The sequence below is a fragment of the Dipodomys merriami genome, unplaced genomic scaffold (assembly GCF_024711535.1).
Source record: "Dipodomys merriami isolate MVZ:Mamm:240054 unplaced genomic scaffold, mDipMer1.0.p SCAF_192, whole genome shotgun sequence".
NCBI classification, from domain to species: domain Eukaryota; kingdom Metazoa; phylum Chordata; class Mammalia; order Rodentia; family Heteromyidae; genus Dipodomys; species Dipodomys merriami.
The window spans coordinates 107,381-132,458 of NW_027203293.1; the positions used below are offsets into that span (position 1 = coordinate 107,381).

Consider the following 25,078-nt stretch of genomic DNA (forward strand, 5'->3'; position numbering starts at 1 on the left):
ATTTATTTTAACCAGGCATTAAGAAAGGCTCTCATGTTAAATTAAGTCAATTAATAAATGGAGACACATTAAGCAATCAATTTTGTCAGCCTATCTTCCCAGCATTATGTATGGCTGGCTGTAATCACAAGATAAATGCAATGTGCTGATCTATGGTAATGTTCAATAATACATTCTCCGCCAGGCTCAATTCATCAGGGAGTTTCGGTAGAGGAGGCATTTGTTATTGGCTGTCCCTGCACCTCAAGGATAACATTTCTGTCCTTTTGATTGGCTGTCTCACTGCTGCAAGATTCTAACCGTCTTATTTTGATGATGAATATGAAGGCGTGCTAAGCCGGGCTGGAGTGGAGCGTCTCAGAGGCTGCGCTCTTCCCAGAGCCCAAGGACTTATCAGCTTCCTCTGCCTCCTTCCTGTGCCAACCACCCACCCCCTCCCCAAAAGTTGTGATGCTTTTCTTTACCCAGTGCTTTGGGGCTGTGTTGGATCTGATTCACCTGAGGTTTCAGCATTACAAGGCTAAACGTGTTTTCTCTGCTACTGGGCAACTTGTCTGCGTAGTCAACCCCACACACAACCTTAAGGTGAGTGGCTGGCTCTCATTATTTTCTTTTGTATTCCACTGGGATTCTATTCCTTTCTCAGTGGGCAAGAGAGAGAGGCATCAGGGACCCTCTGGCATGGGCATGGAATTCCCTGATTGCTGGGTTTTTTTTGTGGGGGTTGTTTGGTTTTTAGGATGGTGTGGTGGATAAAGATGCTGCTTTAGCTCATTCTTTCTCTCTGGGTGGCTTGGCGCTGTTAGTGAAAGCGTTCTTTTTCCCAGGCTGGTTTGCAACACTGGAGTGATGGTGGTGTGTCTTTCCCACGCTGTCAACCTGAGCAAGGAGGGGGGAGGGGCGCAGAGAGTAGCAGAAGTACTACAGTAAGAGGATTTGAAAAGTTACCCAAATTGCTGTCTGTCCCATGTCAGGAGAGACGATTGGCCAGGGGAGAAGTCCTTAGGGGGCAGAGGCACCCTGAGGGGTAACTGGGAGTTGGTGAGAAGCTTTTTCTGTGAAGTGTTTGCCCTTGTCCTCAGAGTGTGTGTGTGTGTGTGTGTGTGTGTGTGTGTGTGTGTGCGCGCCCGCGCGTGCGTGTGCGTGTGTGTGTGTGTGTGTGTGTGTGTGTGTGGTGCCCGGAGGAGTTTAGCTCATTTCCTTCCTGCCAGCTAGATGTGTGCCTTGTGCTAAGGACAGGAGGAGGAACAGGGGCTTCGCTTGCTCCAATTGTACAATAATAAAGGCAGCTGCAAGCTACCGCTGCCTGGAGCTCTGTAGGCAGGCAGCTGGGTGCAGAATTGCCGGTGGTGGCTGCCTGGCTGCCTGGCTACTTGCCTGGCGCCTGCTGCCTCTGCACTTATGCCTTCAGGTCAATGGCTTTTAAGAGAATAGCCAAAACACAGGGTCCGGAAGGACTGCCAGACGCCACAACCAAGATGGATGGGGAAATGAATGAAGAAGGGTGGTAAGGAGGACAGCGGGGAAGAAATGAGTGGCAGGAGGGCACAGCTGAACTCTCCAAAGGTGAAGCTCTGAGCCACCTTTATGGTCCTCAGGTAAAAAGCAAGTCCCATGGAGAGCTGTTTCCCTGTCCTCCTCCTCACGGTGCAGGGGGATTGAGGGCCAGGGGAAGAGAATGTCTGCCACAGAGTCCTAGATCCGCCAATGTGTCGTTCTGAGCGCTGCGTTGGGTACTGCTGGGTGTCGTCAACTCACCAGTCAGCCTATTCTCACTGGAGCAGGACAGATCAGCTGAGGGGTGCCTCTCACCTCTGTTTCTGGAAATCTCTAGGAAGGACACTGTCTGGAGTTCCTGAGGCCACAAGGTAACACCTTGCTAAGGCCACCCTGAGTGGAGGGGCCACAGGCTGAATTGGGACCCCTATGATGTATGGGGCTCCTATGTTTAACCTAAAGTCACAATCACTCTCCTTCCCTCCCTCTGGTTCTTACTTTCTTCATCTCTCTTTTTATCCCACTACTCCTTGTTGGCTTGATTTAGCCAATGAGAATTCCCTCCACCCACCCATCCCCACCCCGACCCCGTCATCCTTGGCAAAGCAAGGATATCATATGCATATTAACATACAATTCTGAATTTCATTCTGTGGCCACTCCTGAGACCTTATTCGAACTCTTATTATTTTGTCACTTTACATTAGTTAGTTTCCCATGGCAAAAAAATGTGTTTATTCCTGTTTCACATTTTAATACCTTTAAAATTTATTTATGAGACTTAGCATTTCTGAAGTTTGAATTTATCTGGTTCATTGAGTCAAGCTGATGGCTGGAGAGGGGAGCAAGGCTGAAGCGTTGGAGTGGAGACAGGGTCAGCCATCTGTGTATATTTCCAAGCAATGCCTCCTTGGATATTAATAAGCAATCCTGCTGTTACAGCACAGGGCTCCAGAGTCAGGGCTGGAGGTCTTGTTAGCACTGGTCAGCTATGGTGACCTTGAATGACTCAACCTTTCTCTACCTTTCCTCTCTTTCTTTCCAAAAAAAAAAAAAAAAAGACCAACTTAGAAGCATCTTCCCTGCCCCCTCCACACCTTTGTGAGAATGCCAAGAGATCCTAGAGATAGATGTGTTGGTAATATTCTCCTCTAAAAACAAGCATGCTTTTAAATATAATTTGGAAGAACTTCAAAAGCTTCTCTAAAGCCTTGGAGCAAGTCAGAGATCATAGAAGTAAGAATAGAAAAATGGGTGATTCAAGCTTTGAGAGGCTGCCTTCCCTGCCTCACTTTTTTACATTTACTCTCCCTTGGCTCTTCATTTCCCATAGGAAACCACTTAGGGATTTTGCTCATGGCAGCACAACAGATAAACAAGGCACTTCAAGTGCTGCTGGTGGTAAGCAGGACGTAGAGCAACACACGGGACTAACTGCTGCTCCTGGCAGGGAGAGACCCCAGCAGCCCCGCTGCCTCTGTGAGGGTCTCCAGATTCCCAAGCTCATCCAGAGTCCAGGTGAGCAACCAGGGTTGTTTGCCTGCTTCCCGCACCTAAGGGCTAATTGAATAAACACCTAGAAGCATACCGCACCCTCACTTAGATTCAAGAATGCATGACAGCTCCAAAAAAAGTCCTCTTTTGAAATATTAATTTCCATAAATAAGACACAGAAATAGTCCTAATGTAGTAAGCTGTGGTCTATGTTTTGTTTTGCTTTGAAGCCATGTGACAATGTTAACCAGAGAAGCTATTGATCTGGGGTGCTTCTTGCAGTGTGTGTGGCAGGCTGGTACAGGAAACAGTGACCAAGGGCAGAGGTGCTGCAACCTGGCTTTCCATTTGCTTAGGTTTGGAAAGCTAGTGCTTTTCTTAGAGGCAATGTTTGTATGCTTTGTCTGGGCTTTCGTGAGAAGTCTACTGGCATTTAAGGACCTGAGGCAAATGCCAGTTACAATCAAAACTCACTTACTGAGCGGAGAAAACTATGTATTTGCTATGTTTCCTTAGGTCACCTTCATTCACAATCTCATTATGGTGTACACAGTAACTAACCTGGGCTTCTTTCACATGGGAAGCCTTTCCTTCTAAACGGAAGGCAGAGCCTTCTGGTTAAAGCCATCGCACCAATAAATTCTTCTTAATCCAAAGGGACCTTTACAGTAGCTGGCCTTGAACATGAGAGCACTCAGCTTTAAGTAGCTACCCAACAGTGAAATCTGTAAGCTGCTATGATTCCCAATGCCTATCTGTCTCTGGCTGTAAGGCTAACTCCTTACACAAGTCAGGGTTCAAAGGGCACCCCTTGCCTCCACTTTAGCTTTAGATGTGACCAGTAGGCTTGGGGTAGCATTCTTGAGCTGCTGCCTTCTCCTGATTCAGCACTCTCTTCCTGCTGGATCCTTTGCCCAAGAAGCCAGTCTCTCCTGGCTCCTCTCCTGCTGGCACTGGTCACCCTAAACAGCTCTGCCTCCTTCCCTGTCTGCAGATGTACCCTTTGCAGGGTGGCACGGCTCGGCCCCGCAGCCAGATTTCTATAGTGCAGAGACTGCAGGGCTGGCCAGAGCCTCTCAGCGGCCAGCCTTCAACCCTTCCCACGCAGATAGATGGTGCCGAGCTGAGGGGGCTGGGTGACTTCCTCCTCCTAACCACACACATTAGTAAAGAAGATTCTAGACGAAGAAGGAAAAAAAGACTAGCAAAATGCTTGCTGGCAAACTTCCAAAAGGCCTTTCTGGTATTTCCACCCAGTGCCAATGTTGTCCTGCGGAGATCCCAGTGTCCTCCTTCCTCTCCCTCCAGACCTGGGAGTGTAAGATCCCGGTGTCCTCCTTCCTCTCCCTCCAGACCTGGGAGTGTAAGGCTCATGCCAGCACCCTGCAGCACCTTGCTGTTGTAAACTATTAACCTTGGGTTTTCAGACAGGCGCGTGCGTGTGTACACATACACACAGAGAGAGAGAGAGAGAGAGAGAGAGAGAGAGAGAGAGAGAGAGAGAGAGAGAGAGAGAGAGAGAGAGAGAGAGAGAGAGAGAGAGAGAGAGAGAACTAGGAGAGGTATACAGGACAATGACAGCTTCCATTTAAGTGCCTGGCAGGTAGGAAATCTCAAAGTGGGGCATTTCAGTATCTTTCCTGGCAATGCCCATGTGCCCTTCATTTAGAGAGCAGCCTGTGTGAATGTGTATGGAGTGAAGGAGGGCATGAGGAGCTGTGGGAGCGAGAGAGCAGGAAGAGGTAGAAGAGGGGGAAGAGGGGGAGGAGGGGAAGAGGAGAAGGGGAGGGAGAAATGAGGAGGAGGAGGGAGGAGAGGGAGGAAAAGAGGAAGGAATAAAAGGGGCAGGGAAATGAGAGAAGGAAGGGAGGAGAAGTCCTGAGCATTGGTTTTTGAGTTCAGAGTCAGCCTTTCTGGCATTCAGCAGTGAAGGCCTACTTTCATGCAGTTTGTTAAAGCCTTCTGACAAGATTGTCTCTTAGCTGTCCTTATCCACACAGCCTCCCCACCGAGTCCCACTCTCTGTCCTCTAGAGCATTTTCCCATGCTTTTTCCCCATGGGGTCCAGAGCCACCCTCCTGCCTGCCCCTTAGCACATGAGAAGGGTTAGGCAGGGAGGGGTCTGGGAGAGGCGACCTAGGCTGGTGGTCTGCACTAGCCAAGCTTTATTGGAAAGGCTTTGCAGAGTCTTCTCAGCCCCTGGCTCCCCTGAATACTATGTCCCTCTTCTCTGGGCACAGAGCAGTTGTGCTGCTTTTCTGGTTAATGGTGATTGCAAATGAGGCTCCCGAGCCACATCACAGGAGAACGGAGCCCGGAGCAGTAATTTGGTTAGCTGTGTGCTGGTGATTGAGCTGCAGAGGAGGCTGGTGCTGGCGCTGTGCAGAGGGCCATTGCCTCTGACGGGTGCATCTATTCACATTGCGTGGCATTTCCCTGGCTGGATCTCTCTGGTTGCAAGGACTATTTGGGGAAAATTAGACAACTGATACTGAAACTCACAGAGAGGTCGGAGTTATTTCGGTGGCTTTCCTGGGGGAAAGAGAAGATTTTTTTTCTAGCAATTAATAACGAGGAAGAAGATGGTAACAGTGAAGGTCTTGCACCCTTACAGAGTCTTTTTAAATTTTTTTCTCTCTTTTTGCTTCTTTCTTTGTGTCTTTTATTTTTGGGGAGTTACTGGGGTTTTAAAGTCATTGCCTCATGCTTGCCAAGAAAGCACTCTACCCACTTGAGCTGCATTGTGAACCTCTTTTTGCTTTAGTTATTTTTTTCAGATAGTGTCTCAGACTTTTGCTTAGGGAAGGCCTTGGATTGTGATCCTCCTCCCTACACCTCCCTATAACTTCCTATCTACATCTTCCAGTGGTTAGTTCTAGTTATGTACCACCATACCTCACTTGTTTTTTGAGATAGGGTCTTAACAATATTTTCACCTAGGCTAACCTTGAACCATGATCCTCTCATCTCAGCCTGCCACGTAGCTGGGATTGCAGGCATGCACCACCACATTCAGCCCCTAAAATATCATCTTCACCCAACCAGCTCAGGAAGAATAGTCTAGATGTGGATGGAGCATCATGGGAAAGAGGTCAACCTGGAGAATGGAAACCTGTCCTTCCTATGGGGTCAGTCAAGGTACCCAAAGAACTGAGGCCACAGAGAGGAACCAGCTTGTATGGGTTTCTCATGGCAACAATGGGGGAGCTTAAAACTTCAAAAGACATTCTCTCACAGTTCTAGAGGTATTCTTGTCTAAAAGTAAGGTGTCCACAAAGCTCTGTTCTCCTAGAAACTTCCACAGCAGAATCCTTCCTTGCCCCTTTCAGCTTCTGATGGCTCTGAGCCTTCCTCCTTGTGACTACATCACCCCCATCTCTGCCTCTTCCTCTTCACTATGAGTTTATTCTTATGAGGTCACATGTGGTGGCAGTTCCGAGCCACTTGGATAATCCAGAGTAAGTTTCTCCTCCACATATCCTTAATTTATTCACATCTTTAACATTCTTAAGTGTCAAATAGAAGGAAATGTTTACAGGTTCTGAACTTTAGGATCTGAATGTGGCTTTGGAAACCACCACTTAAGCCACCATGTGACTTTTGCCAAGTTATCCTATTTAGGGACAGAACTGGGACCAGAAGTTAGGTTTCCTAATTCTCCACTGTCCCAGGCTGCCTTCAAATGATCGCAAGCTAAATATTCCCATTCAGGGACATACTGTAGAAGCAGAAACTTGCTGGAGTTCCTTACTGTATCATCACGCCACTCTGGGCCAGCTAAAGCATCTCATAGGCTGTACTATGTCCCTTACCATTCCCTACTTTACCAGGCCCACCTTCCTTAGCAAATCAGAGCCTAGACATCATCTGTCTCCCTTTTCTCTCCAACCCCCCCAATCATCTCCAAATTATTGTTAAAATAGTACAATTCATATGCACATGTGTCATATTTTTTAAATCAGGTAATAAAAAGGTATGCAACAGAAGGATAAAGCTGTATATTTTGTCCTTGGTGTCGGTTTTGTGAAGCTCCAAGATCTGTATAAAGAGAAGCAGTGAGCAGTTGGAGGGGGGAGGATCATAAGCTTTGGGAGAGACAGGTAAGAGTTCAAATCCCAACTGTGCCACTTGTCAAAGCATGACCTTGAACTAATGACTTCACTTCTTAGAAGCTCCATTTCCTCATCTATGAAGGAGAGAAAACAGTGCCCCCTTCTCCATTGAATTGAAAGAGCTCATGTTAGGCTGATGTCTGCAGTGGGATACTGTCACTATTAACGAGGTCATTAGGATGAGAGCTGCCCTGGAGAGGGAAGTTTCAGCCCCTTCCCATCGCATCCCCTCCTCCATACCACCTGCATTTCTCTCTCTCTCTCTCTCTCTCTCTCTCTCTCCTCTATTTCTCTCCTTCTTTCTGGCTCATTGTTTCTTTCTGGTGTTATGGAATTTATCCTCAAAAAGAATTTTGAAAAGAACAATTTCTTGACTCCTAGAGAAGTCAGACTTGTCCTTCATGTGTTTAACTTCAGAGAAAGTGTGAAACTCCATTAGGCTATGAGTCCCAAGGTCCAGTGGGGCACGGCGGGGAGGACGGGGCCTCAGGAGGAGACACATGTGGCCACAATGGGACAGGAGCTGAATGGACATCATCCACAAACCCGAGAGCTGTTACAGATAAATCCCCTTCTCCACCCATCCTGAAAACCAGCTCCTCATGACTTATGCATGGCTTCTATTCATTAACAGCAGCTCACATGAACACAAGGTGGGAAGGATGGTGGCTTTGTAAGGGCACATGGTTCGAGGGTCCAGCCCTGCAAACTCAGTGATGCTGCTCAGAATGGGCAGAGGTTCCAATGCCAGCCTGGTGCTCTGAGAGGGAACACCTTTCCTCTGTCCTGCAGCTCACTACACCTTAAGGAAGTAGTTTCTTATGAATGGGGTGGGATAAGGAACAAGGATCGAAGAAGGTTGTAGCCTCTGGAAAATAGGGAGAGTGAGAGACATTTTCTGACTTATTCCAGTCGAAAAAGAATGATCAACCCTATGTTATTAGAGAATTACAAATTCCTTAGGGTTCCCTGCATGGCAACCTGAGCTCCCCATACCTCAAACACACCCTCTCTCTCTCTCTCACACACACACAGTCACACACTCCCACAGATACAAATGACAGTGACTGCCAGACTGTCCACCTGGGTAGGTCCTAAGTGGTCTGAGAACAGCAGTGTAAGATCACAGGATACAGAGCCCATCAGGAGGGACACCTGGCCCTCAGCACAGTAGAAAATAAAAGAGTGGCAATCACAAGATCCTTCCCCATTAAGGAATGGAGGATCCAAGAGGGAAAGCCTCTCTGGCAAATAAAGAATAATATTTTAGTTGGGTGTTATAGAGTCCACAGATGTGGAGTTGAATCCGGACTTGCTTTCTCTAAGTAAAATCTCTTTCTAATTATACAACTTGTAACCGACACATTTGCAACTTGTACATATTTATAGGATGCAGTATGATAATTCAATACCTGTCCACAATGCACAAAGATCAAGTAAAGATGATTAGCGTTTCCATCTTCTTGAATATCTATGGTTGCTACTTGTTGGGAACCTCTGGACTTGAATTCCTGCATCCTCCTGAGCCTCATTTGCTCACCTGTGAAAGGGTTGCTGTAAAGGTGAGATAATGTGATGTTCAAGAACTGCTCAGCACCTGGCTTGTTGTAATTGCTCATTAGGAAAGGCTTCTACCCTGGCTATTAAGTTGAACTCCTCAGTCATGACACTTTTTTCATAAATTAGAAGTACTTCATGGCTTATGATAGGCTGAGCAGAGTTATTCAGGGTTATCAGACAATATAAGATACAACCCAGGTCTTCTGCCTAGGCCTGTCTAAGTGAGAAAACTGCTTAGCTTGGATGAAAGATGCTACAGTAGTAAAAGGATCTACTTACTGAGGGACCAAGACTCAAAGAATCATGTATTCAACAACTAAGAGAGCCCAAATGGTGCTCTAGTTTGAGGTCTGAGACTGACAAAGGAGGCCTAAAGGATAAAGTGACTTGGAGCTGATGGGGATAGATTAAGACTGGGCTTAGCATTCGTGCATGTATTCATACGTCTGCTCTGTCTGTGCCACCACCCTGTGAGGGGGCCAGTCACTCTGGTTAAGAATACTATCTCCAGGCTATGGCCTCATGGCACCAACAAGCATTTTCCCTTGTCTATCTTCAAGGCAAACACAGTTGTGTCTCTACTGCTGGCACCATACAAAGTCACATGACCCACACACTGTTACCCCAAACTAAAGGCTACATGTGGGTCTTGACTGTGGGCCCAAGATGGGAGCTCAAGCAGAAAACAGATCAGAAACCTGCATCACACTGTTAGTAGAAGAGCGTGTCTTTGTAGATAATCCAGAATGGGGATTTGACGGGAGATGTCAGTTACACTCACAAAATGCTGTACTACGGAATCTTGATTCTTAAATGTCTTTTTAATCATACATTCATGATGAGGGGGATGCTGCAGACTAGTCTCTAGCAGCCAGTGGTATTAGAACCCCAGCAATGAGAGTAGCCGAGGGTTGGGTTTGGGGAGGGGAACAGGGCTGCCCTCCCCAGGACAAAAGTGGAAACAGATCCTCTGTAGAAAGAAATGTCCATTGTAGACCTCAGTTGGAGAGGGAAAACGAGATTGGCATGACATGAGGAAGGCCCCACAGGGATGGAAGCAAATTTAAATCAATGGTGCTAATACTGAAATAGACAAGTCAGCAAACCCATCCTCTGCTGGCATTGTAATGAGACTTCATGGCCCCTCATATCTAACTCATAGGATTGCCAAGATGGGCCAAGGAGTCTAAGGGAAGCAGCCACTTCGAACACCAGCTTCTTTTACCATTAATTAGGGATCTATTTGGCTTATTCTAGGCTGAGCAGGACTGTATATCCTGAAACCTTTCTATCTATACTTTCTATATCTATATCTATATGTGTGTCTATAGCTATCTATCCATCCTTCTATCTATCTCTATTGTGTGTGTTAGGGGCATCATGAAAATAACAATCACAAACTACTATCACTTATGGAAGGCATGCCACCTCCAGAAACTGTTACTGAGGAGTAGCATATAATGGTTTGCCACTGAACAGAATATTAAAACAGGAAGTGGTTAATGAGCTGGTTTAGTGCCCACCAATTCTTTCTGGGAGAGTTAAAAAAATAGTATTCTTTAGCTCTTGTTTCCTGCATGGGCAAAAGGAAATGTTCCCCTCTCTTTTTCCATTTCTCCTGACTTTTAACTCTGTTTTTACTAAAATAAACGCTCACTAAAGCTTTCAAAAAATTAAATCCTGTGCTCTTAAATACTTCCTAATGTGTCATTCTTTCAAGTTCAGCTTTTACCGCAAAATAACTCATCCAGGTTGCTTGGCTCTATGGATCTATAGCAGTTTACTTAATATTGAATGAGGAATCTATACCATTTACCCATATGTGTATGGACACTTACATGACATGCCAGCCTATGGCCCTTAGTAGTGATTTTATTTCTTTCCTCTGCTTCCTGGAATAGCCTCCAAATAAACTACTATATCTGACATCTTATCTCAGATTCTGCTTTGGGGAACTCAGTTAATATGTGTCTATTTTATTATCTAACATTAATTGAGCACGCACTGTAAGTGCCAACTGCTGTGCTAACTGATTTCCTTGACACAATTTTTTTTTAAATTTAATTTTATTTTATTTGTGAACATACTGTACAGAGGAGTTACAATTACATGGGCAGGATAATGCATACATTTCTTACCAAGCATTGCAGCCTCCTCCTTTGTTTACCCTTCACATCCCTTCCCAGCCTCCTCCCTCCCCCACAATCCCAATCCTTCTCCTTCCCCTCCCTTCCCCCCCCCCCCCCCCGCCCCCGACGTTGTAAAGCTCGTTTTGGACATGACAACTTGTACTTCTCATTGTTGCAACAGGTCCACCTGTGTCCTTAAACAACTGGTTTTTCCCCATCTCCTCCACAAGTTATACTGACATCAAATATAGTGAAAGCAGGGGTTATACTGTGGGGGAGGGACATACAAAGCAACAAAGAGATAATCTTATAAATGCGTTAGAAACACATGCATGAAAGAAAAAAACCTTAAAATACACATCTAAGGGTTCATTTTCCTGACATCACATTATCTGACCTTTTCCGCTTGACTCCTACATATACTAGATATTACAAATAAGGGAAACCATGAGACCTATGTTTCTTTGGGCCTGGCTTACTTCACTTAATATAATTTTTTCCAAGTTTTTCCATTTCCTAACAAATGGGGCAATGTCATTCTTTCTGATGGAGGCATAGAATTCCATTGTTGACACAATTTTTTTAATCCTTAGAATTAGGACCAAACTGTACGTCCAATTCACATACAAGGAAACTGAGGCACAGAGGTCAGGTACCTTGTGGAAGACTCCATCTCATGAGTGAAAAAGTTTAGTTCATGCTTTCAATTTCAGTTTTATCTTTCCTGAGCTCAGAATAAGTTGTCTGGCAGCTTCTACAAAGAGAGCCCAACTTTCAGATTCAGAAACTGTAAGAATTATGATTTGAACAAAATACTTCAAGGAAATCTTTTCTACAATGGTATCTGAGTGAACTGGTCACAATTATGCTCCAGGACCATTTGTTTTCAGTGGGGCATCTTTTCAGTGGTTTATTTGTTTGCTTGGGGGCAGGTTTTGTGTATATGTGTGTCAGTACTTGGGTTTGAACTCAGTGCTCTGATACTGTCCCTTAGCTTTTTCGCTTTATCGCTTGAGCCATAATTCTACTTCCAGTCTTTGGGTGGTTAATTGGAGATAAGAGTCTCACAGATTTTCCTGCCTAGTCTGGCTTCAAACTACCATCCATACATCTCTGTCTCCTGAGTAGCTAGGATTACAGGTGTGAGCCATAGGCACCTAGCTGGGCTACCTGATTTGACAGGTGGACAATGTCTGCAAGTAGAACTGACTCCCCAAATGTGGCACCTGTGATTGTTTTATCAACAGCGTCTTGCATTTCAACAGCATTGGGAACTAGCTGATCTCACAATGGAAACGTTACTGTCTCTCATCATCTGGCTGCCTTTTCTCTACGAAGAGAAGAAAAATCTTTTTATGTAAAAAGTGGGGGGGGGGCAACTTTTTAAGAGAGCATGGCTCTTCCCAATCAGCATCTGTTCTCTGAGAGATCACAGGCCTTCGAACCCCTTTCTGATTAACAGCCACACTCCATTACAAAATTCATGATTTTTTTTCTAAAATCAAAGAAGAATGAAATTTTAATGACTATTTCCTCCCTGATTTAATCCAGCTTTTACCTTGGGATCTGGTAGGGCCCTCCCCCCAAATGTCCTACAAACTTCTTGCTGATGCAAAATTGCCCTAGGAAGAAGTAAGTGAAGGAGGTGTCTGTGTAAGAGAGGGAGGGACAGGGAACCCCACTCCAGAGTATGGAATGTGCCCAGCATTTACACTGACTTTAGGGGCACAGGAAAAAGCGTAGCTGAACCAGGGAGTGGAACAATCAAAAAAAAAGTGGGACATTGGCAGAAGTCATCATGGCCACCAGAAGGCCACAGGAAAGACCTGTGAGAAGGATCTCCAATCTGGGTGATGCGCCATGGCTTCCACGTCTAGTCACCCTCTTGCCTGCTTGTCCCTCGGGGTGGTGCCATGGGGGCCGTGGAGCTAGCTCTGGCCCTGTGAGCACCAGATGGTTGTCTGCTGCCCTGGCCCTGCCCAGCCCAGGCTTCCATGTAAGCAGGAGGGCTGATGGGCAGGCACGTCAAGGAGTTGCCTCACTAACCCCCCACTGATACATCTGTTTATAGTAATTAAATAAATGCTAGTTGGCCCTGCTTGCCGTGTTTACTGAAGCAATCACCAGAACTGTGACATTGCCCAAGAATCTGAGAGGAATATGAAACTGAGGTGAGCTCCAGCTCACTTCCCTCCACTTCTGAAAATACCCAGCCACTACGAAGCCAAGCTGCACCTGCCCTCTGGCGTGCCTCCCTGTGGACTCTGAGCAAATCACTCAGCCTCAGCCTCTCCATCTGGCACAAGAAGATGACACTCTTCACTCCCCTCCAAGGTGACCTTGACATGCGCAGATAGGTATTGGCAATTGGACACCAATGGTGGCATGATACCATGAATGAAATAGGAATAATGGGGAATGAGAGTAGGTTCGTGTAGAAGCACACACCACTTACTGGACTGACAGCTTAGGAGGAAAGTGAAAGTCCACAGATGTATTTTAAACTCTCTCCTCTACACTGGGAACTTGGTAGAACTTGAACTGAGATGTAACTTCAAGTTTTATTCTAATATTCATAGCTAAGTGGCCCTTCGCAAGTTGTTTAACCACCCTGAGCTTCATCTTCCTGGTCTATAATAAGATTCAAAATGTGAAGTTAATGAAGGATTACTGAGATAAATATATACAGCAGCACCTAGGCCAGTGTCTAGAATAGCATTTTCATGAACATCGATTTCTCTTTACCTTTCTCTTTTCCTCTCTCCCTTCTTCCCTACATCCCTCTTTTCCTCCCTCTCTCCCTATCCCTTTTTCATCTGTTAACTCTTTCCATGTTTAAATAAGGAAGTCTCAAAAAAAAACTTCTCACATTATTTGGGATCATGTTTATGCCAGTAGCTTATGCCTATTATCCAACCTCCTCAGGAGGCTGAGCTCTAGAAAATTTCAGTTCATCTAATAACAACAGATGCTGGAGGGGATGTAGCCAGGAGGGAACACTACTGCATTGTTGGTGAGAGTCTAAACTTGTTCAACTACTTTGAAAAGCAGTATGGAGGTTCCTCAAAAGACTCCACATAGAACTCCCCTGTGACCCAGCAATCCCACTTTTGGGCATTTACCCAAACTATCACAAACAAGGCCATACTAAAGCTACCAGCACAACTATGTTTGTTGTAGCATTATTTACCATAGCTAAGATATGGAACCAACCCAGATGCCCCTCAGTAGATAAATGGATCAAGAAAATGTAGTGTGTGTGTGTGTGTGTGTGTGTGTGTGTGTGTGTGTGTGTGTATGAATTCTATGCCTCCATCTGAAAGAATGACATCACCCCATTTGTTAGGAAATGGAAAGACCTGGAAAAATTATATTAAGTGAAATAAGCCAGGCCCAAAGAAACATAGGTCCCATGGTTTCCCTTATTTGCAATAACTAGTATATGTCTGGGACAAACAGAAAAGGCCAAAAGCTATGTACATATGACCATACAAGATGATGTTAAGCAAAAGGAACTCCAAGATAGAGACACAAGTGGCTTTCTCTTTTTTGCTATTGTTTCTAATGTATTTATAATATACCATGTGATTTTTTTTGTTTCTTTGTTTCTTCAGTATAACTCTGTTTTCAGTGTATTTGATGTCGATGCCCTGCATCTTGTATATACACTTCTCTAATTTAAGGAGGGGAAGGGGTAAAACAAAATGCTTAAATAGGGATACAGGTAACAATGAGATGTACAAGACACTATGTTGAAAAACAAACTTTACAATTTAGGCAAGGGAGGGGAGAGGGTAGTTGTTGAGGTGGGAGGGAAGGGATGGTAGGGGAAAAACAAAGGAGGAGGTAACAATGCTTGATAAGAAATGTACTCATTACCTTGCTCATGTAACTGTAACTGCCTTGTACAGTATTTTTACAATAAAAAGTATGTTAAAAAATTGCAGTTCAAAAGTCTGAGAGACTATACCCCTATTTAAACAGCAAAATGCCAGACTGGAGGCATTTCCCAAGTGGTAGAGCACCAGCAGAGGAAGCAAGCCAAGCAGCACAGCCTTCAACCCCAGTACCATCACAAAAATAAACAGATAAATAAATAGGAAAAAGTATTAATTCTGGGAATGAGATGAGAGTTTGAAATGTTGAAAGGAAGAGTCTTACACTGTAAGGAAAGGGGCACCGACTCAATGTAGGATTGATTCTGTTAACTAATTCAAAGTTTCCAGAAGTTTGGATAGATACAGAAGGAGCTAGATGAACCTCCTCTAGCCCAGTTGAGCTGCAGGCTCAGCTTCTCTTGTGGGAAGTGAAGGAGAGTACACAGACCACCCCAAATGACAATACTGTTTCCAGGCTATGGGACCTGCATTCAGAGTGGGCTGAGGCATCACCAGAGGCCCCTTTGCTGCTCCAGAACATGTTAACATCTGGTTTTCAGTAGGACTTGAGACTCAGGGGATTTTCTCCCTCTTCTCTAAGCAGGCTCAGGGAGCCCCAGGGAGCAGTCAAGGTCAGCTCATAGGTCTGAGGGCACTGGGCCTTTGCACTTAGACAGACTTTCCTTCCTGTGATGGAGATGAGTGTTGATTACTTGCTGATGACGAACACATTTCTAAGTGTCAGACACAGCATGGAACCTTACAAAAGCTAGGAGTAATTGCTGCAGCCTCGCTGCTAAGCAAACCAGTTGTTGAGTCCGGGATAATTCTAGTAAGAAACTGGCATTTGGGGATTAATTGTTTTGGATGTAATGACTGCTACAGCCCAAACTAATGAGAGAACAATGCAGTTTCCAATTTGAATTTCAGGACGGAAGTGGGTTTTGCCAGGCTTGCTGGTACAAAGTGGAAGGTTGGGTTTTGTAGGGCTTTTTTCCCCCCACTTCGGCATTGATTGGGCCAAAAAAAAATGTTTTTTCCAAGAACAGCTTCTGAGAAGATGCCAAAAACCCATGCAGAGGCCTGAGGAAAACTTGATTGATTGTTGAAAGCCTTGCTAGGTTCTTCCCCAAGGCCCTGGGCAGGCTGGGGCCAGCGAGGCTGAAGTGAGTCATGGCTGGCTGGGAGAGAGGGCTGTCACCAGCTCTGACCTTCAGCAAGTCACCTCTTCTCCCTAGGTCTGTCTCCTGCAAAACCTGGATAGATAACAGTTCTCAGTCTGCTACCTTCAATAATGGATGGTGTGGATCCAATGAGAAAGTTCTGGCAAACACTGGCCTATCATTAGAGTGTGTGTGTGTGTGTGTGTGTGTGTGTGTGTGTGTGTGTGTGTGTGTGTGCATGCACGCGCGTGCGCACGCATATACTTAAACTTAGGGCCTGGACCTGGGCATTGTCTCCATTTTTATACAAGACTAGTGTTCCACCATTAGAGCCATACCTCCACTTGTGCCTTTTTGATGGCTAATTGGAGTGTCATGGATTTTCCTGCCTGGGCTGGCTTTGAACCTTGATCCTCAGATCTAGATCTCAGCCTTTTGAGTAGCTAGGATTATAGGTGAGGGGCATCAGCACCCAGCTTTGCTCTGGGCTTTGAATTCAGGGCTTCATGCTTGATTGAATTGATTGCTTGGATATTCCTCCAGGTCAGCTTTTTGCTGGTTATTTTGGAGACAGTCTCAAAGACTTTTCTGTTCAGGCTGGTTGAACCACAATCCTCTGATCTCAGTCTTCTGTGTAACTAGGATTACAGGCATGAGTCTCTAGTGCCTAGCAGCTCATCAATCTTCATATCCATGTGGGTGGACAGAAGTCTAGATAAATTATCCCGCTTTTAGTTCTTTCTTTGATTGCTTAGCTTTAACCTGTTTCAAAAAGAACTCTAAGCAACATGCTTACCTTTCTCGCAAGTCTGATAGAGCCATGTAGAATAAGTCATATCAAGCAATAGTTTGGTGCCCCCCCCACAAAAAATGACCCAGCATCCTTTGCCATGGTCAACTGAGTGATAACCTGAGAGGCTAGGAAGGACTTGACTTCAAGGTGAGCCTGGTGGACCTTCAGTTCTACCTTGGCCAGGTCTTCTGTGGATCATGAATAGAAGAGGAGAGGTGAGGAAAAGGAAGAGTACTCATTTGTAATATTTACATATGGAGCATCTGCAATGCACATATATTTCTTTTTGTTCTACAGTGAGAGGTTGTACAGTGAGAGGGTGATTAGAAGATGCCCACCAACCAACATGGTCTTCTCATGGAAGAGGAGTTCTCCACCAGTTTTCCAATTCTGTTGTAGTTTGGATATGAAATCTCTTTTCCACTGCCCCTGTGCCACATACATACCTGCCCAGAGTTGTGTGTTGGTCCCCAGGGCAGCAGTGTTGAGTGGTGGGCCACTGAGGGGTGATGAGATCATGTGGTATTCAACTTCCTCAGTGGATTAGTTCATTTAGGAATGCATGGATTCCTGAATGAATTGGGGGGGAGTCAGGCCGGTCAGAGGGCACAGGCCACCTATGTCCTCAAAGGGTCCTCAGTTCTTCCTTCCTCCCCTCTCCTTTCCCTTAACCCTCCCCCCTTCCTCCTCATTCCTCCCTTTTCCCCTTTCCTTCTCCCTCTCCCTTTTATGTCTTCCTCTTTCTCCCTCTCCTTTTCTCTCTCCCCCTCTTCTCCCTTTCTCTCTTCTTCTCTCCCTCTCCCTTTTCGTCTCTCTCTCTCTCCCTCGTCCTCTTCCTCTCTTTACTGTCTGTCTGTCTCTCTGTATGGGCTGTCTGTCTGTCTCCCCCCCTCCTTTCCTCCCTCTCTTTCTCTTCCCTCCTGGCCACCACGAGAGCAGCTTTGCTCCACCACATGCTCCCCACCATGACTTTCTACCTTACCACTGCCTAAAAGCAATGGAGTTGGCTGACCATGGACTGCAACTTTTGAAACCAGGAGCTAAAAGAAACCTTTTCTCTTTAAGATGTTTAGCCCAGGCGTTTTTGTCACAGCAGTGGAAGCTAACACAAATCCTCATCCAGTTTCCTCTCATCTCTGCTTCTGCTTTCTAGCCATCATTAGAAATAGGGATGTGAAACTAGTTCCTTTGAGCTATTTCAGCTAGTCAGAAGTCACATGAATCAAGATCTCATTAAGCAGAGAATGCCTCAGACACCCTGCCCACTGGAGGCTGGGAGCAGGTTGTGACAGAACATTTAGACTTGTAGTAGTTCTTAGGGGTCAAAAAAGTCCATGGATGATGTCAAGTGCTGCTGAGGATGTGCAGAAATTGGAACCTTTGGGTATAGCTAGAAGGAATACAAACAAACAAATAAACAAAAGCCACAGAACTTTCTTTAAAAGAATTCTCACATGACCCAGAAGTCATGTGCTGGGTATAAAATCCATATGTAAATAGATATTTACATATGAATATTCATTGCAACCTTATTCACAGAAGCCAAAAGGAGAAACAACCCAAACATCCATAAGCAGATGAAACAATAAATAAAAGGCAAGATGGTATGTACTGTATTCAGCCACAGAAAGGAATGAAGTTCTGACACACCCTACAACCTGAAGAAATTTGAAAACCTGCTTAGTGAAATAACTAGACACCAAAGGACATCTAGCAGATATTGCCTGTGATAGGAAATATATCAGACAGGCAAATCCATGGAGACACAAGTTAGGTAAGAAGTTACTAGTGAGGGGGCCAAGACATGAGTTACTATTTAGCTTTCAGTTTTTGTTGAGGTAGTGAAAGTGTGGAATGGGTTATGGTTGTACAACATCATGATCATACTTGAAATATACATTGAAATATACATTAAAAAAGATTCACACAGCAAATTTATGTTAGATGATATTTTACCACAATATAAAAAATAGACTTTACTCAGAGTAACACAACGAGCAAAACCAATGCACAAAATTGGCATGGCAGAGCCTTGCTTGCAGGGTAGCGTCAGTCCCTGCCTCTCTGACCCTGGGCCGCCGAATCCTCTATGCCCCTTGCTCCCACACACACACCATGGACCTTGGCATACTCTTCCCCTCCCAAAGCAGCCCCTGGGACCACCAGTCTGTGGAAGGTTCCCCGGTTCTACACCCTCAGAGACTTGTACACCTATTCTATGGAGTGTGTATCTCAGTGGTGGAATGTGGTTGTACCTTGCATAATCATTGTGTGAACATCGCAGAGTACTTACACAAAGCCAGGTAGTATGGCCAACATTGTAGGCAAGGCCACACACCTGCACGGATGCCTCTACACTGAATATTGGAGACTCTTGGGACACAGTAATAAGCATTTGTGTATTGGAACACAACCACACTTAGAAAAGGTAGGATGGGAATACTAGGTGATAAGAATTCTTTAGCTCTAGTGTAATCTTGTAGCATTGTTCTATATGCCATCTGTGGCTGATGGATATGTTTTATGTAGTGAGGTATTGTACTGAATAGTTGATAACTCTGAACCTATTGGAGAAGTTTGTCTAGTCACCAATTGACCCTGGCATGGGTGTCTTAGTTGGGGACTGCCTGAGCCAGGGTTCCAAAAATCTCCTCTCCCCGCCCCCACACAACTCTTAATTTGAAGGCATAGTTCTTACTTGTATATAAGAAGGCCTTAGAGGAAACCACCCCCTTGGTCTTCTTTGAGGAAAACAATGCAGAAAGAAAAGCAAGGGAAACTATTTACTTCAAAACTACTTGTAAAAAGAAGGGTCGCCTCTGGTCTGACGGGAGACTGCATGGCAGAACCTTCCAGATGCAGTCACTGTGGGGATATTTTGGTCGTTTCTGGGGCATGCATGTGCTAAAAGTCACTGAGCCACACACTTGACATTCATGCACATCACGCACAAGCGGTTTTTGGAGTTGCTCAGCTTGGGCTTTGCCAGCAAACTGCCCTTCAGCAAGTTACTGATCCTGAGAAAACTCCATTTACTCAATTACAAAGTGCACAGGGCAGTTCATGCCTTTAATCCTACCTGCACACGAGGCTGTAATCTGAGGATTGTGGTTTGAAGCCAACTCAGGCAGGAAAGTCTGCAAGACTCATCTCCAATTAACCACCCCAAAAAGCTGGAAATAAAGTGAAAAGGTTAAGGAACCAGATTCAGGCCCCGAGTTCAAACCCATGTACATCCCTCCCACACACACATATAAACAACACACGAAGTCCACTGGGCCAACACACCTTCTCATAGCTATGAGGGAATGGCGGAAGGAGTTGATGCTGCGTGGTAGCAGCTCTAAATTACCCACTAGTGAATTAGTTATGCAAGCTGTAAGCTTGTCAAAATGCTTTGAAATGACCAAGCACCAGTCACTTGTAATCCTAGTGACTCAGGAGGCTGAGATCTGAGGATCTCTGTTCAAAGTCAGCATAGGCAGGAAAGTCTGTGAGATTCCTATCTCCAATTAATCACCAAAACGCCAGACTGCATGTGTGGTTCAAGAGGTAGAGCACTAGCCTTGAGCAAAATATTTCAGGGACAGTGCCCAGGCCCTGAGTTCAATCCTCAGGACCAGGAAAAAAAGTTTGAAATAGAAATGGTATAGCATTTCCAAATTCAATAAAGAAAGAAAAAGAAGTTCTGTCTATATACCCACTCCTGACAAAATAGTCCATAACCCTCATTTTCCCTACTAATTTTCCCACTGAAGCCCACTTTTCTGCCTCCTGAGTAGGCTTCCTGCCCACACCATCAGACAACATGATGAGACTATCCAAGTTCGATACTACAGGAAGCGCCAATGTGGGACTAAAAGAAGTCCATTGAAAAGACCTTGATTGCTCTGATCATGGATCTCAGCTCAGGCCTTAAAGAGACTTCACCATGGGTACATTTGATTCTTATGGTAATGTTCCTGTCTGATCTAATTTCATACAGAAGCTCAGCCTGGGACGTGAGGAGACTGACTACTCCATCAGGTAAGCCAGGATAGCAGTTTTGCAGTCTCATAGATTCTTTTTTCTTTTTCTTTTCTTTTCTTTTCTTCCTTTCATTCTTTCTTTAGTCAGTCATGGGGCTTGAACTCTGGGCCTGAGCGTTGTCCCTGAGCATTTCAGTTCAAGGCTAACACTCTACCACTCAAGCCACAGCACCCCTTAGGGTTTTCTGGTAGCTAATTGGAGATGAGTCTCACAAACTTTCCTGCCCTAACTGGCTTTGAACCATGATCTCAGGCTCCTGAGCAGTTTTACAGGTGTAAGCCTTTGGTGCCTAGCTAAATGTGCCATCTCCATTCCATTGCCATAAAGTTACACTGTTCTCTAACCTCAACTTCAAAAGCAGAAGTCAGCTTTGACAGGGACTCTTAGAAGTTTTCAGTGTAGCATCCTCCATGTATTGTACTTTGGTCTCACAGCCTCTGAGGACAAGGGACCAGTCCAAGCCCAGTGGAAGGAAATAGAGATGGTCAGAGTCCTTAAAGAACTTGACTGGCTTGTCTCTAGGTGAGGATTTGGGCGGTGAACGACAGCCATGGAGATGGACGTCTGTCCAATTTAGCACAGTATGAGTCCATCAAGGACATGTATTTCAGAAAAGAGCAGAAGCAAGTGGCTGGGAGCCCTCCCATGGTCCAGGCACAGCAGGGATGGGGATGCTGTATTTATAACAGCTCATTCCGTTCTTTCAATAATTCAGAAAAGTAACTACTTTTGTTCTCACTTTATGTGTATGGAAACTGAGGTTAGAAAGGCTAAGACCCGATCCAATGTCACGAAAAAGTCTAAGTAGAAATCGGACTCGCTTATAATTAGCAGGATATAGTATCAAAGAGAAAAATGGATCCCCTGATAAAAGCTAAGAATTTTACCCAGAGACAGTAGTGCATTCTGTCAAGAGGGAGGACCTTGATTTAATGTGTAGCCTGCTGGCCACACACCACTTTATCTGTTCCATATGGTGTACTTATAATTCAGATAGAGGGTTAGGTCTTTCTGAACACAGCTTACCTTTCCTTCAGAATGATAAACTCTCAGAAAGCAAATCCATGCTCAATTTGAAGAAATGTATTCAATGATATCCACACGATGGAAGCTGTGATTGTGTAAAAATCCATTTGCACATGGTAAGCTGTAACACAGCCATGAGGCAGGTATAAAGCAGAGAAGCCTATAAGCACACAGGAGTCTTGCAGACAAGGCTTCAGAGCCTTTATCCATCACACACCATCTTCTAGTCTAATAGTTATTTCCTACCTACTATGGACCAAGCATTCTTCTAGACTTTAGGATGCATTTATGAATAAGATCAACAGGCCCTGGGTTTCATACAATCCAAGGAAGGCTTATCTTTTTTTAAGAAAGATAATGAATAGCATAAGCAAATATATTGGGTAAATTTTTCAAAGAATTAAAACCAGCTTCAAAAAAAAAAATTAAAACCAGCTTCTATGGGCTGTGACATTTGGGAAAGACATCTCTAGAAAAGTGACACAAGCCAGTGAATGAAAAGAGGAAAGGGCTCAGAACTAGCCACCAAGTATCATGAGGAAAAGCTATTTGGGCAGAGCTTCAGGAGAAAGAAGGAAACAAAGAGGCATAGAAACAGGACATCAGCAGGGTGAGGCTGGACAAGGGACACTTCAGTGTGAGACAAAACCAGGACTTGGAGGAAAGCTGGAATCTAGAGGAGCTCTGGGGGGTGCAGGACCTCCCAGACACAAAGGTCCTTGAAGAAAGACCTGTCCTATACCTGGGAGAACCCTGGGAAGAGAGTGGTCAGGGAGAGCAGTCACATCTTGCTCACAGAGATGTCTCCTAAAGACAGACTGTCCCATTATGCTCGATGGAGGGCGGGGGGAGACGTGGATCATCTGAGGGCCACTGGACACAGATGTTGGAGCCTCTGCTGTGGCACTGAGGATAGCACCAGGCTGCATTTCAGGGAGTGTGGGATGAGGCTCAGATGTTGCTGCCTCACACCCGGCCCTGCCTTGTCTTCATCTTCTCCATTTCCATTTATTAACATGATGCACCCAGAGTCAAGATAATGATTTAAAAGCTCTAATTTTGTTACATTCCGAAGCCTGGCTGCCATCAAGGCTGATTGTAATGAGATTTGGGAAGGAGTATGGCTCTTAGCTGGGGTCAATTCATCATAAGGAGAAAGCGCTACCATCAAAATGCCCAGGAATTATTAGCACTTAGAGGAAGGCTGAAGAGACCTATTAATGCATGATGTCTAGGGAATCCTGAAGTGTGAGGCGCAATTATATTTCTTATTTATTTCCCCCAGCTTCATATTTAAGGATGAAGAAAAGATGGGTAGGTAAGACCTCCTGAGAATCAATAAATATTTATTAAGTACCTATAATACTGTCACGCTGCCTTCATTCTGCATGTGGTGTCAGCGTTCACACGGTGAGCACTTTAGCACTTCTCAGTAAAGGACAAATAGGTTTTTACTTGTTTTTTGTTGTTGTTGTTTTTTTTTGATAAATAAAGAATTTTAGGCTCAATGAGAGAGTAAGTGCCTTTTTTCCAGTAAAGGGTAGAGCCAGATTTTCACCTAGGTTTTCAGGTTTGTAGTGGAATTGGAACTGCTTTTGCAACTGTCAGACATGACCATCTCTACAGACCAGGGTGTTATGTGTTGACGATCCAAAGACAGGAGAGGATCTTCTTTTGAATAGTAGTTTGTAATCTGCCTGGATATTCCACCCCTAGAGAAAGTTTTAAACAAAGCTGAGCAAGGTGGTACTTGGCTATAATCACAGCATATCAAAAGCTGAAGCAAGAAGAAGTTCAAGGCCAGCCTGGGCTACATAGCGAGATCCTGTCTCAGAAGACAAAAACAAGGGTAGAAGAAAGAGAAAGAAAAGAAAAGAATGAAAGAAAGCAGAGAGAAAGAAAGGAAGGTGGAAGGAAGGAAGGAAAGAAAGAAAGAAGGAAGGAAGGAAGGAAGGAAGGAAGGAAGGAAGGAAGGAAGGAAGGAAGGAAGGAAGGAAAGGAAGTAGAGAGAGAGAGAGAAGAAAAGAAGGAAAGGAGGGAGGGAGAGAAAACTTGAAACAAAAACCAAAGACAAAATACTGAAACTGAGTCCCACCTTCCAGAAATTTTTCTTTAATTCAATGATATTGGGCCCAGACCCTAATGAGTTTCTCTGCTCTGGGAGAGAACGGGAACACCATGGTGACAGGCAAGGAAATGGAGTGTATCTCACACTGCTTTAGTGATTCTCTGCTCTTATTTTAATAATAAAGCTTTATTGACAGCAACAGCAGGCAAGTCCCCTGTCTGATGTGGGCCTCATCACATTCACAGTTACCAAAAACTCTTGCACGAAGGAATATAACAGAGACTATCTAGATATGGCACAGTGGAGCTGATAGAGAGCTTGGAACTGATTGCAAAACCTAGATCAGCCAGCTTCTATTTCTGTGACTTTTTAAAAAAACTTAAACTTAGTTCATTTAAACCTCTTTAAGTCTAAATGGCCTAGTATATAAAATGGGACGGATAACATACTCTTAAGCTAGGCACTGGTAGATTATGCCTATAATCCTCTCTACTTAGGAGGCTGTGATCTGGAGGTTTACCCTTAGAACCCAGGCCAGGAAGAGACACTATTTTCAATTAACCACCAAAAAGCTGGGTTAGAGGCATGGTTCAAGTAGTGGAGTGGCAGCCATGAGCAAACAGACCAAACAAGTACAAGGCCCTGAATTCACGCCTCTGTACTGGGGAAAAAAAACACCCTAAATTTAAAAAATTTTGTAAAGATCAAATAGACAAAAGCATATTTCATCTTTGGAGAGTCTGCTATAGACACTATTAAAAAAATATGGCCCCGGGCTGGGAAGGTGGCTCAGTGGTAGAGCGCTTGCCTTGCATGCATGAGGCCCTGGGTTCGATCCCTCAGCACCACATAAGAAAAAAAGAAAAAAGCTGGAAGTGGCGCTGTGGCTCAAGTGGTGGAGCACTAGCCTTGAGCTGAAGAGCTGAGGGACAGCACTCAGGCCCAGAGTCCAGGCCCCACGACCGGACCCCCCCCAAAAAAATATGGCCCCCAATAACACCACAGTGGGGACAACAGCAAAGCAATGTGTCCAATGTCACCCTCTCAGCCTAGGCCTTGGACATACACCATCAGTTCTACCAGCCATGCCATAAAGCCTCCTGGATTAAACCACCAGATTAATACCTCACTAACTGACTAGCCCTGACTACATTTGCATTCTTTAAACCCTGCTTTAAAGAGAGAACAAAATAAAGTTGGTTCTAGAGAGTCAGGAAGGGCTTCCTGGTATCTTTGGATAGCAAAGCAAAAAATGAGGAGACCTTAAATGTTCCAAGTGCCTGGAGAATAATCACAGAATAGGTCAAATCTCCCAAGGGCTAAGAGTTT

General features: G+C 44.8%; 1 protein-coding gene across 1 annotated transcript in view; it reads left to right on the forward strand.

The window, feature by feature from the left end:
* Positions 1–444: 444 nt before the first annotated feature.
* Siah3 (siah E3 ubiquitin protein ligase family member 3) overlaps positions 445–25,078 on the forward strand; it is a 60,347-nt gene continuing 35,713 nt past the window's right edge. The window contains exon 1 of the mRNA XM_070028424.1: positions 445–585. Within this exon, the coding sequence (XP_069884525.1) occupies positions 451–585 (135 nt within the window). The 5' untranslated portion in view covers positions 445–450. The remainder of the gene's footprint in view (positions 586–25,078) is intronic.